The following is a 16,541-nucleotide window of genomic DNA, read 5'->3' as shown; positions in this document are numbered from 1 at the left end:
GAGTCTGATCTGAGTTCCCTGATGGAGACAGACAGACTTGTATTTATATAGTTCCTTTCACGACCACCGGACATCTCAAAGCACTTTACAGCCAATTAAGTATTTTTGGAGTGGAGTCACTGTTGTAATGGAGAGCAGGAGTCTGTTCTGGGTACCCTGATGGAGACCCTGCACTAGGTTGATAATAAGGAGCGGGGGTCTACTTGTCATCAGTAAATGTTATCTTACACCGAGGTGTGCGCTCGTAACCTTAGCCTGCCCTATGGGTGCTGACAGTGCTTTCCCAGTGTATTCTGCTTGTATTCAGTTAATATTGAGCTATTCGGGTGGTTTGCGACCAGGTTTTTGCCGCGTTTTGACCCTCCACGGCGAAAACCCAGTCACTGCGCCCGTTTGTGATCCTTGGTTCCTTTTTTGTGGTGGCGCTTGGAAACACTGCTGGTGAGATCTAAACTGGGGTGGAATGGCTCAGATTGTGTTACCATCCAAGTTTCGGCGCCGTGCCCCGATGACCGGCAGGTGACCTAGCGGTCCAGCCCTGCCGGCAGCGGTAAGTTGTAAACCCTGAAAAAAAGGTAAGTTAAAGTTTTTTTTGCAGTGATTTGTTAGGTAAAGGTCCTGGTAATGTTTTTTGAATTTCCACCCCCCAGGCCTCTCTCGCAGTGCTCCCAGCCCTGCACTAAAATTGGCGAGGATCATGTTTTGGCGCCCCCGAATAATAGTGCAACGCCTCCCTTTGCTCTGCGCCCCGCAGACCCCAGATGCCGAAAGTGAAAACGGTAATTTTCATGTATCGCTTACGTTTTCGCCCCGAAACGGCGAATGCTGAAAATCCAGCCCTTCATCTTATGACATGAAAATAAAATAATGCTAATTGCTTGCATTAATGAACGACAGTGGTGATGCAAAGGTCTGAACTTTACAGATGCTTAAAGTCTTTGCACAGCTCAAAGAAAAAAAAGATCATTGATAAAAGTGAAAATAATAATGAAATTGGAATTGTGTGTGTGTCTGCAGGTCTCCTGACAGCATGCTGACCGCCGCAGTGCAAGGACTGTCCATCGCAGAATCTCACCTGGCTGAGCTGGAAGGGGACACACTGCACTTGTATGGGTTCGGTGCACTTGAGTCCCTGGACCGTAGCTGGGGTGTTCAGACAGCTGGGGCCGTCACAACTGTCTCTTTCATGTTCATAGACTTTGATGAGATTGTCACAGTGTTACCACGATTAAGGATTAAATTTCCAAATATTTTGGTAAGAACATTCCACAGTTGTTTTAACAATGTCTTGATTCATGGGGAATTATTAGGTTTTAGAATTAGAATTTAGATTGTGGAAAAAGATGTTCTTGGACTAGAATTGGTCACACTTAGCAGTGGGGCCTCTCTGTTGTGGTCACTCTCAGCAGCATGACACGTGTCTAAAACCCATGCTATAACTCCCTCACACCATAAGTCCAGCCCTTGGTTCACTAAGCAGTGTTCCATTATTGAATGAATTATTCATTATTAATTATTATTGTATGTACCCCACTGCTGCCCCAGAGTTTGGAGGAGGCCTGACAGGATGGAATTTATAGCTCCTTACCTATTTTCTAGCTTGGTATAAGGGTAGAATTAATGAATGAGAGTGGCATATTGGTATGGCAAAGTGAGATGCTAAACCATACCATCTAATCTTTGTTACCCGGCAATAGAGCACCCATTTGAAATATCCAGTAGTTAGAGTTTGATGGTAAGTTCCACTTTAAATGTACCTATAGTTTTCTCATTTCTGCTGGTTAAAGTATAAGGCAAAGATTCTGGACTGAGCCAGATTCCAAGCAGGCAGCTGTAGAGGTGAGCTGAATAAATCAGAAATTATATTTACTAAACAGTACAGTGGCGACTTTGCAGGGAGGAGGGGTGAAGTGTACTAAAATAATACGAACAACATTTGGAAGGGAGGTACTTTCCCCTTCACTCCCACATGAGTTCCTGATCCCAGTCGGTATTACGTACGTTACTGACACACACTACTTCCCAGTAGAGAGAGTGAAACATGAGGTCCATAATAATGCTGATTGGAAGCAGCGAGCTATGACTGTTCAACTTTAATGGAATCTTCTTTTGTCGCTGCTGAATTTTTAACCTCAGTTTAATAAATACATCTTTCTGTTTATTCAGCAGAATACTTCTTAGATTGAGCAAATGGATTCTTCATATGTTTTAAGTTATGAAAAGAACTCTCATTTATTAAAAACAACATTCCTGAGGCTGTTCAGCTTCTCCATTGTTGCATCTTGTTTAGGAAACCTGCAATGGGAGTAAACCCACAGCTGCTTAAATCGCACACCTTGGCAAATCACTTCCCGATAGAGCGCCTTTCATGACCTCCGGACATCCCAAAGTGTTTTACAGCCAGTGAAGTACTTTTTTTTTTATAAGTGTAATCACTCTGGTAATGTAGGAAACATGGCATACAATTTGCGCACAGCAAGATCCCACAAACAGCAATGTGATAATGACCAGATAATCTGTTTTTTAGTGGTGTTGGGAAAAGTCAGCAATCATCATCATTGTCAGGACAGTGGCAAACCTTAATGGCACAACTGTATTAGTAAGGAAACGTTAAGTGATGACAGAAGATGCGGGCTTCAACAGCTAACCTAAATGGGGAAAATTATCTGTGAACTGTGCAGTAACCAAAACAGTACGTGGGACTGTGCTCACTAATGTTACATACTCACTTTTCATGGTTTATTTTGTCTTCCAAACCCTAATCCAGTGAGATTACAGAGGGTTTTAAATTCACTTTTAGTAGCCAAAATGCAATTAACTGGTCTCTGGGAGAGTAGTTTAGGACACTAAGAAACTGCTCTTCTGGATAGTGGCTCAGACTGACATCCCAAGGAGGTAGTAGCCTCCAGGGGTCTGTCAGAGCAGCACCTCAAAGCAGTGCTAAGAGATGGTTCCTAAAGAGTACTTGCGGGCGTGGGTCTCAATTAGAGTAGCTCAGAGTGGCACTGAAATGTTCTTATTTAGAAGAGTCGAGCCTCTTGATAGAAGAATAGCTTGGGGTAATTTCTTCATTTTAACACCTCTCTGGGGGTAAGCACTGGCCTCTCTCTGGTGGTAAGCACTGGCCTTCTCTTTGGGGGTAAGCACTGGCCTCTCTCTGGGGACAAGCACTGGCCTCTCTGGGGGTAAGCACTGGCCTCTCTCTGGTGGTAAGCACTGGCCTTCTCTTTGGGGGTAAGCACTGGCCTCTCTCTGGGGACAAGCACTAGCCTCTCTCTGGGGGTAAGCACTGGCCTCTCTCTGGGGGTAAGCACTGGCCTCTCTCTGGGGACAAGCACTGGCCCCTCTGGGGACAAGCACTGGCCTCTCTCTGGGGGTAAGCACTGGCCTCTCTCGGGGTAAGCACTGGCCTCTCTCTGGGGGTAAGCACTGGCCTCTCTCTGGGGGTTAGCACTGGCCTCTGGGGACAAGCACTGGCCTCTCTCTGGGGGTAAGCACTGGCCTCTCTCTGGGGGTAAGCACTGGCCTCTCTCTGGGGGTAAGCACTGGCCTCTCTCTGGGGGTAAGCACTGGGATCTCTCTGGGGGTAAGCACTGGCCTCTCTCTGGGGACAAGCACTGGCCTCTCTCTGGGGGTAAGCACTGGCCTCTCTCTGGGGGAAAGCACTGTCCTCTCTCTGGGGGTAAGCACTGGCCTCTCTCTGGGGGTTAGCACTGGCCTCTGGGGACAAGCACTGGCCTCTCTTTGGGGGTAAGCACTGGCCTCTCTTTGGGGGTAAGCACTGGCCTCTCTCTGGGGGTAAGCACTGGCCTCTCTCTGGGGACAAGCACTGGCCCCTCTGGGGGTAAGCACTGGCCCCTTACTGGGGGTAAGCACTGGCCCCTTACTGGGGGTAAGCACTGGCCTCTCTCTGGGGGTAAGCACTGGCTTCTCTCTGGGGGTAAGCACTGGCCTCTCTCTGGGGGTAACCACTGGCCTCTCTCTGGGGGTAAGCACTGGCCTCTCTCTGGGGACAAGCACTGGCCCGTCTCTGGGGATAAGCACTGGCCTCTCTCTGGGGGTAAGCACTGGCCTCTCTCTGGGGGTAAGCACTGGCCTTCTCTCTGGGGACAAGCACTGGCCTCTCTCTGGGGGTAAGCACTGGCCTCTCTCTGGGGGTAAGCACTGGCCTTCTCTCTGGACCCCGCACACTGCAATTTAGAAAGCAAAAACTGCAGCTGCTGAAAATCTGAATTAATAATGAAAACTGCAGATCAGTCAGTATCTGTGGTGATTGGAAAAACTTAAACCTTTCAGGTCTTGTGATCCTTGGTCAGAATTAGTTGTCACAAGACCTAAAACGTTAACCTTTTTCTTTCCTTCCACAGATGTTGCATGACCTGCTGAGTGTTTGCAGCATTTTAATTTTTAGTTTCACTACAAGTCAGCTTTGGGAGTTGTTGAGTTCAGTCTCACCTTCTGATGATCTATGGCTCTGACCATGCAGCGACACGCATACCATGTCAATAAATCAGTTTGAAATAACACATATTCAAAACAGTAGAATTCCATCAAAAAGTTGTCACTGCTTATTAATTTTTATGTTTTGTTCCCTGTGATAACCTGTTAATTACATCACTCACTTTTTGTGACAGATTTTGCTGGGAATGGCCGTCTTGCTTAATACTGACGCTTCAATATTATTGCATCTTTTTTGTAAAGCCAATTACCTTGCTGAAAAGGTTGGGCTTAGTGACATTGTGCCTAGATTTGCATCCAGCATACTTGTTTTATAATTGTTTTGACAGCACTTCAAGTTCCGTGATACGAATCTTCACAAATTGCAGCAGTTTAATGCTCTGGCACTGGGCCGCCGGTTAGACCAGCTCACTGTTAGTTCTCAGGGGAACCCAGTGGTGAACTTCAGCCTCTGGAAATACTATGTCCTCTTCAGGCTCAACCATTTCTGTCTCCAAAAAATAAATGATGTGGAGGTAAGCATGTCAATCTCGGGAATTCCATTTAATGGATTGAATTTTGCTTTTGATACTTTGCTAGATACCACAGATACTTACACAGTTTATGTTTGGATACTTAGCAAATAATCATGCCTTGTCCTGCATCCAAAGTGCATGTTGTGCATCATATAACTCTGCTTTAATACATTAGTATCTTCATTTTTATTGAGGTTATAATCATACAGCACAGAAGGAGGCCATTCAGACCATAATGCCAGCTCTTTGAAAGAGTAATCCATTAGTTCTTCTCCCCTGCTCTTTCCCAATAGTTCTGCAATTCTTTTCCTTTTCATGTATTTATCCAATTCCTGTTTGAAAGTTGCTGTTGAATCTGCTTCCACCATACTACAGCTCGTTGCGTAAAATAAATTTTCATCTCCCCTCTGGTTCTTTTCCAATTGCCTTAAATCTGTGTCCTCTAGTTACCGTCCCTTTCCACAAATCCATGTTAGCTGCCATTTATTGACTCATGTCTTTCCAAGTAACAATTCATTTGGTTCCAGACTATTGTCTCTAAAAGATTCTCCACTACCGACGTTAGGCTCACTGACTTATAGTTACTGGGTTGATCCCTCTCCCCTTCTTTGAACAGGGGTGTAATATTTGCAATTCTCCAGCCATAGAATATAGAATGGCTACAGCATAGAAGAAGGCCATTCAACCCGTTGAGCCCGTGCTGGCTCTCGACAAGAGCACTTCAGCCAGTCCCATTCCCCTACCCTTTGCCTGTAGCCCTGCATTTTTTTTCCTTCAAGTACTTATCCAACTCCCTTTTGAAAGCAGTGATTGAGTCTGCCTCCACCACCCTTTCAGGCCGTGCATTCCAGATCCTAACCACTCGCTGTGTCGCAACATTTTTTCTTATGTCGTCTTTGGTTCTTTTGCTAATCACCTTAAATTTGTGTCCTTTGGTTCTTGACCCTTCCGCCAATGGGAACAGTTTCTCTCTATCTATTTTGTCTAGACCTCCCATCATTTTGAACACCTCGATCAAATCTCTCAACCTTCTCTGCTCTAAGAAGAACAACCCCAGCTTCTCCAGTCTATCCACATATCTGAAGTCCCTCAAGCCTGGAATCATTTTCCTAAATCTTTTCTGCACCCTCTCTAAGGCCTTCACAACCTTCCTAAAGTGCGGTGCCCAAAATTGGATACAATACTCCAGTTGAGGTTGAACCAGAGTTTTATAAAGGTTCATCATAATTTCCATGCTTTTGTGCTCCATACCTCTTTTCATGAAACCCAGGATCACGTAAGCTTTTTTAACTGCTTTCTCAACCTGCCTTGCCACCTTCAGTGATTTGTGCCCAGGTCTCTCTGTGGATGCACCCCCTTTAGGATTGTACCCTTTTGTTTATATTGCTTCTCCTCATTCTTTCTACCAAAATATATCACTTTGCACTTTTCTGCGTTAAATTTCATCTGCCACATGTCCGCCCATGCCAGCAGCCTGTCTTATGTCCTTATGTCCTCTAACACTAACCTCCTCACTGTTCACTATACTTCCAAGTTTTGTGTCATCTGCAAATTTTCAAATTGTGCCCTGTACACTCACGTCCAAGTCATTAATATATATCAAGAAAAGCAGTGGTCCCAGTACTGACCCCTGGGTAACCCCACTGTATACCTTCCTCCAGTCCGAAAAACAACCGTTCACCACTACTCTCTGTTTCCTGTCACTTAGACAATCCCATATCCATGCTGCCACTGTCCCTTTTATTCCATGGGCTTCAACTTTGCTGGTAAGCCTATTATGTGACACTTTGTCAAACGCCTTTTGCGAATCCATGCACCCCATGTCAACTGCATTGTCCTCATCAACCCTCTCTGTCACCTCATCAAAAAACTCAATCAAGTTGGTTAAACATGATTTGCCTTTAACAAATCTGTGCTGGCTTTCCTTAATTAATCTACACTTGTCCAAGCGATTCTTAATTTTGTCCCTGATTATTGTTTCTAAAAGCTTCCCCACTACCGAGGTTAAACTGACCGACCTGTAGTTGTTGGGTTTATCTTCACACCCTCTTTTGAACAATGGTGTAACATTTGCAGTTATCCAGTCCTCTGGCACCATCCCTGTATCGAAGGAGGATTGGAAGCTTATGGCCAGTTCCTACGCGATTTCTTCCTTCAATTCCTTCAGCGTCCTAGGATGCATCCCATCATCTCCTGCTGACTTATCTACTTAAAGTACAGTCAGCCTTTCTAGTACCTGTCAATTTTTATCCAGTATCTCCTCTACCTCCTCCTTCATAATATCTTTTTCCTTGAAGACAGCTGCAAAGTACTCATTTAGCACCTCAGCCATGCCCTCTGCCTCTGTGCGTAGGTCTCCATTCTGGTCCCTAATGGAGACTATTTATATGCCTAGAGAAGACATTTGGATTCCCTTTTTGTTAGCTGCCATTCTATTCTCATACTCTCACTTGGCTCTTAGTTTATTTTTCACTTCTCTGAACTTTCTATATTCAGCCTGATTCTCAGAATTATTCTCGACCTGACATCTGTCATACGTGCTCTTTTTCTGCTTTATCTTACTCTCTATCTTTTTTGTCATCCACGGAGCTCTGATTTTAGTTGCCCTACCTTTCCCCAAAGTGGGAATTTACCTCGACTTTACCCGAACTATTTCCTCTTTAAAGGCAGCCCATTGTTCCATTACAGTTTTGCCTGCCAATCTTTGATTCCAATTTATCCAGGCCAGATCCGTTCTCATCCCATTTAAATCGGCATTCTTCCAATTTAGTATTTTTACTCTCGATTGCTCCCTGTCCTTTTCCATAGCTAATCTAAACTTTATAATACTATGATCACTGTTCCCTAAATGTTTACCTACTGACACTTACTCCACTTGACATATCTCTTTCCCCAGAACCATATCCAGCAATGCCTCCTTCCTTGTTAGGCCGGAAACATTCTGATCAAAAAAGTTCTCCTGAATACAGTTCAGAAATTCTTCCCCCTCTCTGCCCTTTACACTATTACTATCCCAGTCTATATTAGGATAGTTGAAGTCCCCCATTATCACTACTCTCTAGTTCTTGCATCTCTCTGTAATTTCTCTGCAGATTTGCACCTCTATATTTTTCCTACTGGCACCACTGGCCCTCTGGCACCACTCCCATACCTGAGGAGGATTGGAAGATTGTGGCCAGAGCCTCCACTATTTCCATCCTTTTCTACCTTGAGCGCTGCCAGCCTTTCAAATACCTCTTTATCTATTTTTATCCTATCTAATTTTTCTGCTACCTCCTCCTTTACTGTGACTTTGGCAACTGTTATTTTGTGAAGACAAATGTAAAGTACTCATTTAGTACCTCAGCTATGCCCTCTGCCTCTACAAGAAGATCTCTTTGGTCCCACCCTTTTAACTTTCTTTTTATTCTTTATATGTTTATAAAAGATTTTAATGTTCTCTTTTATGTTGCCTGTTAATCTATTCTCATCATTATCCATCATAGGCTGTCCCTCGCAATCGAGGAGGACTTGCTTCCACTCTTAATATGAGTTCTTAGGTGACTGAACAGTCCAATACGAGAACCACAGACTTTGTCACAGGTGGGACAGATAGTCGTTGAGGGAAAGGGTTTGCTGCACGCTCTTTCCGCTGCCTGCGCTTGTTTTCTGCATGCTCTCGGCAATGAGACTCGAGGTGCTCAGCACCCACCCGGATGCACTTCCTCCACTTCGGGTGGTCTATGGCCAGGTGTCAGTGGGGATGTTGCACTTTATCAGGGAGGCTTTGAGGGTGCCTTGTAACATTTCCTCTGCCTACCTTTGGCTTGTTTGCCGTGAAGGAGTTCCGAGTAGAGTGCTTGCTTTGGAAGTCTTGTGTCAGGCATGCAAACAATGTGGCCTGCCCAGCGGAGCAGTGTAGTCAGTGCTTCAATGCTGGAGATGTTGGCCTGGCCATGTTGTACATGGTCCATGTCTCTGAGCCATACAGGAGGGCGGGTATTACATCAGCCCTGCAGACCATGAGCTTGGTGGCAGTTTTGAGAGTCTGGTCTTCAAACACTATTTTCCTCAGGCGGCCGAAGGCTGCACTGACGCACTGGAGGCGCTGTTGAATCTCGTCGTCGATGCCTGTTCTTGTTGATAAGAGGCTCCGAGAAATGGGAAATGGTCCACGTTGTCCAGGGCCGTGCCATGGATCTTGATGAATGGGGGGCAGTGCTGTGCGGCGAGGACAGGCTGGTCGGGGACCTTTGTCTTACGGATGTTTAGAGTAAGGCCCATGCTTTTGTACACCTCAGTAAATACGTCGACCATGTCCTGGAGTTCAGCCTCTGTATGTGCGCAGACGCAGGTGTCGTCCGCGTACTGTAGCTCAACGACAGATTTTGGAGTGGTCTTGGACCTGGACCTTGGAGATGGCGAAGGTTGAACAGGTACCCATTGGTTCTGGAGTTTAGTTCCACTTCAGTGGGGAGCTTGTTGACTGTGAGGTGGAGCATGGCAGCAAGTAAGATTGAGAAGAGGGTTGGGGCGATGACGCAGCCCTGTTTGACACTGGTCTGGACGTGGATTGGGTCTCTAATGGATCCGTTGGTAAGGATCACGGCCTGCATGTCGTCGTGGAGCAGGCGGAGGATGGTGACGAACTTTTGGTGGCATCCGAAGCGGAGGAGGACGTTCCATAGACCCTCGCAGTTCACAGTGTCAAAGACCTTTGTAAGGTCGAAAAAGGCCATGTATAAGGACTGGTGCTGTTCCCTGCAATTTCCTGCAGCTGTCGTGCTGCGAAAATCATGTCCGTTGTGCTCCATAGGGGACGAAATCCGCACTGCGACTCCGGGAGGAGATCCTCAGTCACACGGTGAAGACGGTTGAGGAGGACTCGAGCAACGACTTTCCCAGTGGCTAACAGCAGGGAGATTCCTCTGTAGTTGCCGCAGTTGGACTTGTCCCCTTTTTTAAAGATGGTCATGATCACTGCATCTCTGAGATATCCTGGCATGCTCTCCTCCCTCCAGATGAGAGCGATGAGGTTATGTATCCGCACATGTTGCCTGCTAATCTATTCCCATATGCTCGCTTTGTCCCTCATTCCATTTTTCAGTTCTCCTCTGCATTTTCTGTATTCGATTTGATTCTCTAATGTATTATGAATCTGATGTTTACCACAAGCCTCCTTTTTCTATTTCATTTTAATCTCCATATCTTTAGTCATCCAGGGAGCTCTAGCTTTGGATGCCCTTCCTTTCCGCCTCATAGTCATGTGTCTAGTCTGGACTTGAACCATCTCCTCGTTGAATGCCTTCCATTACTCACTTACTGTTTTACCTGCCAGTCTTTGTTACCAATGCACCTGGGCCAGATCGCTTTCCAACTCACTGAAGTTAGCCCTCTTCTAGTTGAGTATCTTAACCTTTAATTGTTCATTGTCCCTTTCCATAACACTAAGTTGGGTGGCAGTGTGAGCTGCAAGGAGGATTCTATGAGGCTGCAGAGCAACTTGGATAGGTTAGGTGAGTGGGCAAATGCATGGCAGATGAAGTATAATGTGGATAAATGTGAGGTTATCCACTTTGGTGGTAAAAACAGAGAGACAGACTATTATCTGAATGGTGACAGATTAGGAAAAGGGGAGGTGCAACGAGACCTGGGTGTCATGGTACATCAGTCATTGAAGGTTGGCATGCAGGTACAGCAGGCGGTTAAGAAAGCAAATGGCATGTTGGCCTTCATAGCGAGGGGATTTGAGTACAAGGGCAGGGAGGTGTTGCTACAATTGTACAGGGCCTTGGTGAGGCCACACCTGGAGTATTGTGTACAGTTTTGGTCTCCTAACCTGAGGAAGGACATTCTTGCTATTGAGGGAGTGCAGCGAAGGTTCACCAGACTGATTCCCGGGATGGCGGGACTGACCTATCAAGAAAGACTGGATCAACTGGGCTTGTATTCACTGGAGTTCAGAAGAATGAGAGGGGACCTCATAGAAACGTTTAAAATTCTGACGGGGTTAGACAGGTTAGATGCAGGAAGAATGTTCCCAATGTTGGGGAAGTCCAGAACCAGGGGACACAGTCTAAGGATAAGGGGTAAGCCATTTAGGACCGAGATGAGGAGGAATTTCTTCACCCAGAGAGTGGTGAACCTGTGGAATTCTCTACCACAGAAAGTTGTTGAGGCCAATTCACTAAATATATTCAAAAAGGAGTTAGATGAAGTCCTTACTACTAGGGGGATCAAGGGGTATGGTGAGAAAGCAGGAATGGGATACTGAAGTTGCATGTTCAGCCATGAACTCATTGAATGGCGGTGCAGGCTAGAAGGGCCGAATGGCCTACTCCTGCACCTATTTTCTAACTACTCTTAACCTATTGTTATTGTGATCACTGTTTCCCAAATGCTCTCCCACTGAAACATGCTCCACTTGCCCCAGAGCTGGATCCAGTACTGCTCGCTTCCTCGTTGGGCTGGAAACACACTGACCAAAAAGTTCTCCTGTATACATTTCAGGAATCCCTCCCCCACTTGGCCCTTTACACTGCTTTCCCCCAGCCTATAACAGGATCATTAAAGTCCCTCTATCACTATCTTTCTGAGATTTGTGTGTAGATTTGCTCCTCTATCTCCTTCCCACTATTTGGTGATCTGTAGTATACACCCAGCAGCGTAATAGCTCCTCTTATGCTCCTCAATTCTATCCAAATAGAATTCTGTCTTTGATTCCTCAAGCACGTTATCCCTTTAGTGTGGAAGCTGCATATTTAATCAATATTGCCAACCCCTCTCTATTCCTCCTGAATATATTGTAGCTCGGAATGTTAAGATCCCATTACTGCCCTTCTTTGAGCCAGGTCTCTGTTGTTGCTACTATATCATAACCCCATGTGGTAACATGTGCCTGAGCTCACCAACTTTATTTATTGCGCTCCGTGCATTTATGCACATGCACCCTAAACCCATCTTAGTCTGCTTTGCATTTCTCCCCTATCTGAGCCCTCCTCTTTCTCAGTGACTCTTTATTCTAATGTTGTTTTTCTCTCCCAATCCTCTATGCACCTTGTTTATACTCTCTGATGTTTCATCTTGGTTCCCTTCCCCCGTCAGATACACTTAAACCCTCCCCAACAACATTAGTTAACCTCCCTTCAAGAACATTGGTCCAGCCCTATTCAGTGCTATCCGTCCATCTTGTACAGATCCTGCCACAAAGTTATATTTTTTCTGCCTTTACCACATCAAACATGTTCAGGTAGTTTGTGAGAAAACTTATTCGGTATCAGCCTGGCCATTGATTTTGTGTCACTCTGACTTTCACCAACACTGTCTGGTGGAAAGTAATGGAAATTGCTCTTTATCATAAAATTATACTTCTCTTGAAATTAGCGTGTGTCTAAAGATGTATGTGGTATCATTATTTACCCAGACCCCAGAGAAAGCATTGAACATTCAGGGCTTGTAAACCTGGGTATATGACATGAATTGTTACTGTAGGCCAGGGTAAAATTGTATGGCTGCCTTTTGCACCTCCATACAGCATTTTATGGTTATAGTGTTCCTTGTTCATTGTCCCTTTCCATAACTAGGTGTCAGGAAGCTGCGTTTATTTGCTCATTTTATTTTTGCTTTCATAAATACAAATTTGAAAAGAAACCTCTGGGCACACCTGCCCTAAATCTACAATCTGATAACTAATCACTACATGTTTAATTTTAATTTGATAAAATTCCATTTGTGTGGTGATAAGATCACCTTCTGCTACTCTTATCTCTGTAATATTTCTATTTCCCACAGTAACTAAATAAATATGATGCAAGGGCACTTGAGATGCCAACTCAACCCATGATTATTCTGCTCACCCTCCACTGTCCAAGCTGTCACATTAGGGGCCCAAGTTTCGGGTGGAGTTGCTCCTATATTTTTGGAATAACTAGTTTAGTTTGGTGTATCTCAGAAATCGCAATTCTCAGCATTTAGTTTGCTCCAGTTCTAGTGAGTTAGTTTAGTTTCGTTTTAGTTCAGTTGTTTTTTTCAAAAGGGGGCGTTACCAGCCACTTAGGTCTATTTTGCAAGTTTAGGCAGCGAAATGTTACTCCAAACTAACATAGAACGGAGTAAGTGTTGACTTTTGTACGCTCAGAAAAACCTTGCGTACACTTTAGAATTAGGCGCAGGTAGCCAGAGATGGAGGGGAAGGGAAGTTAGGGGATTTTCCAAAGCATTAAACACTTCACTTGTAGCAATAATAAATGACAAATCAATAAATCAACCAAAAATCAATCAATCAATAAATAAAAAATTAAAAGTTTCTACTCACCTACTGCAGCACCTATCCGTACGGAAGCACCGGGAGCTCTCCAACAGTACACACAGCCCTGTTGCCGAAGAGCTGGTCGGTCGGGCCCCACCGGCGAAGAGCTGCTGGTTGGGCGAGGCCCACCGCCGGTGAGGTGTTTGGGCGGGCCCACCGCCGGTGAGGTGTTTGGGCGGGGCCCACCGCCGGTGAGGTGTTTGGGCGGGCCCACCGCCGGTGAGGTGTTTGGGCGGGGCCCACCGCCGGTGAGGTGTTTGGGCGGGGCCCGCCGCCGGGGAGGAGTTCGGGCGGAGCCCACCGCCGGTGAGGTGTCTGGGCGGGGCCCACCCCCGGGGAGGTGTTCGGACGGGGCCCACCACCGGTGAGGAGTTCGGGCGGGGCCCACCACCGGTGAGGAGTTCGGCCTGGCCTTGCCACTGGCTGAAGAGCTGCTGGTCGGGCGGGTCCTGCCGCCGAGGAGGTGGTCGGGTGGAGCCCGGCGAGAAGCTGGTTGAGCTGCTCCATCGCGGAGGAGCTGTTTGGGCGGGCTGGCGAGGGGGTCTCCAGGTAAGGGCAGTGGCGACGAGACAAGGCCCGAGGTCGGGCAGCGGCAAGGCGAGGGACGGTGAGGTAGGCAGACCACTCGGCCCAAGATGAGCGGTGAACATCGCGACGTCCCTTCGACCAGGGATAGGGTCGCCCGGAGACAGGAAGCGCTGGGAGGGCCAGGAGTTACTGCGCGCACACGCAGACTCCACTGCGCGCAGTTGTCGGCACGCTTTTTGGCGCAGGCCTGTAGCTCCGCCCCCAGCTGCTTGTGCTGCACTGCGCCAACTGCTAAACAGGCCTGCTGAACACTGGGAATTATGAGGTAAGTTTTAGGCATGCTTTTAATTCTACAAAATAGGTGGGCCTCTCGGAGGTGCACCGTTCTGCGGGACAGCAGAAACTTGGACCCTAGGTTCTTAGAATGGCACTAAGATTGAAGCCTGATGCTAAACTTCTTGTGGCTGGGATAGGATGTCATTGTTTTCTCAGTCTCCCACTATTGAATTCAACATTTTAAATTGTGTCAAGTATTTTATTTTGGTCAGATATAAACTAATGAAATTAAATTTACATGCTGCCTTGCTCTGAAGCAAATTCAGTCAGCCAGTAGGTTAAATGGTATTGTAGAAAAAAATCACGGTTACAAAAATCCAGACAGCATTTTAAGAAAGAGTTAATTTGTTTTATGTTCTATTCTAAAAAGTGCACTGCCAGAAACTGAAAATATCTGAACATTCTAGCTGCCAACTAGCACTAGAATAATGAACATTAGTTATGCACTGTAATCTTAAAGTTGTTTGGGAAAATGTGTGAATGAGTGGGGTGTGTGCATCACAACCATAATATGCCCGTCACATCTGTGAAATTTTAACAAGTGTTGACTCAGCACAAAGAAAAAAATGAAATATTCAAGAAACTAGACTTTGGAAACGGGGCCGAGTTAGCACAGGAGTGTGGGGCTGTGTACCCTGCACCTGCAGTGAACAGAGTTCAGGTCTCCCTCGGGCAACCAACAATGAAGTCTACATTTCAATGGAGTTACATTTTATTGTCAGATTTTTAGAAATAATTATATATCATAGTGTATTCTAATCACAAATTCCCTCAATACTTCCCTCCATGACCCTGTAAACTAATACATATTTTAATGACTATGCCAAAAGATTTACATTGTAGCAGATCATATGTCGTAAAAAATTAACTTACTATTTAAAAAAAAACACATTTTTGGTTGTAAAAATAGTGACTAATTATTTGTATAATTTGCTTGTGCAAAATATTTTACACTTGTAGGAGAAATAATGGACATCATAGGATGTGGTTGGTCAGAAGTCCAATAATCATTTTACTTAACAAACTATAATTCTATTCTAAAAATACATGTATACCAATTAAATCAGCACTGTTACACTCAATGTGCTCAGTCCTGTTGAGAGCGTGCAGCAAGGAAGTGGAATTCTGTGGCACGCATTCTCTAATTCATTTGCCAGAGAACAATAAAATCTTTGTTATTCGGTCAGATAATGAACAGCACACGCTGTTTTAGATTAGTTGCACTTTGGATAAATTGTCAGCCGTGGCTCAGTGGAAAGCACTCTCATCTCCGAGTCAGAAGGTTGTGGGTTCAAGTCCCACTCCAGAGACTTGATCACATAAATCCAGGCTGACACTTCAGTGCCGTACTGAGGGAGCGCTGCACTGTCGGAGGGGCAGTACTGAGGGAGTGCCACACTGTCGGAGGGGCAGTACTGAGGGAGTGCCACACTGTCGGAGGGGCAGTACTGAGGGAGCGCTGCACTGTCGGAGGGGCAGTACTGAGGGAGTGCCACACTGTCGGAGGGGCAGTACTGAGGGAGTGCCACACTGTCGGAGGGGCAGTACTGAGGGAGCGCCGCACTGTCGAAGGGGCTGTACTGAGGGAGCGCTGCACTGTCAAAGTGCAAAGCCTGGGTCTCAAAATTTTTTAAGAGAGGTGGAGAGGGAGAGAGGGTTAGGGAGGGAGTTTCAAAAAATGAGACCACAGCAGTCTCCGTCACCAATGGTGTATCAAAGGGTGAAATGGAACAATCGGGATGAAAAGTAGGACTGTGGCGGATCACAGTGATGAGGCTGGCCACGGTCATGGAGGGATTTATAGGCAACAACTTTTATTTATATAGCACCTTGAATATAGTAAAACGTCCCAAGGTGCTTCACAACAGTGTTATAAGACAAAACAAATAAATTTGACACCGAGCCACATTACGGCAGATGGAGGTAGGTTTTAAGGAGTGTCTTAAAGGAGAAAAGTGAGGTAAAGGGGTTCAGTGAGGGATTCCAGAGCTTAGTGCCCAAGCAGCTGAAGGCACGGTCAACAATAGTTAAGCGATTATAATCAGGGATGCTCAAGAGGACAGAATTTGAGGAGCGCAGACATCTCGGAGGATTGGGGGGGGGGTGGGGGGCAGTGCGGTTGTGAGGCTGAAATAAATTGCAGAGATAGGGAGGGGCGAGGCCATGGAGGGATTTGTAATACAGGATGAGAAGTTGCCTAACTGGGAGCCAATGTAGGTCAGCAAGCACAGGGGTGATGGGTGATCGGGACTTGGTGCGAGTTAGGCCATGGGCTGTCTAGTTTTGGATGACCTCAATTTTACGTAGGGTAGATTGTGGGAGGCCAGCCAGGATTGCGTTGGGTTGGTCAAGTCTAGAGGTAACGAAGGCATGGATGAGGGTTTCAGCAGCAGATGAACTGAGGCAGGGGCGGAGGC

General features: G+C 46.0%; 1 protein-coding gene across 3 annotated transcripts in view; it reads left to right on the top strand.

Moving 5' to 3' along the window:
• LOC139234018 (leucine-rich repeat-containing protein 49) overlaps nt 1-16,541 on the top strand; it is a 292,104-nt gene that overhangs the window by 236,921 nt on the left and 38,642 nt on the right. For all 3 annotated transcript variants that reach the window (XM_070864857.1, XM_070864856.1, XM_070864854.1), the window contains 2 exons: nt 1,018-1,255; nt 4,788-4,973. In XM_070864857.1, coding sequence (XP_070720958.1) covers nt 1,018-1,255; nt 4,788-4,973 — 424 coding nt within the window. The remainder of the gene's footprint in view (nt 1-1,017; nt 1,256-4,787; nt 4,974-16,541) is intronic.

Source organism: Pristiophorus japonicus, chromosome 21, assembly GCF_044704955.1.
Source record: "Pristiophorus japonicus isolate sPriJap1 chromosome 21, sPriJap1.hap1, whole genome shotgun sequence".
NCBI classification, from domain to species: domain Eukaryota; kingdom Metazoa; phylum Chordata; class Chondrichthyes; family Pristiophoridae; genus Pristiophorus; species Pristiophorus japonicus.
Note: the sequence above shows the minus strand (reverse complement) of the source record. Positions and strands in the feature narration are given on the sequence as shown.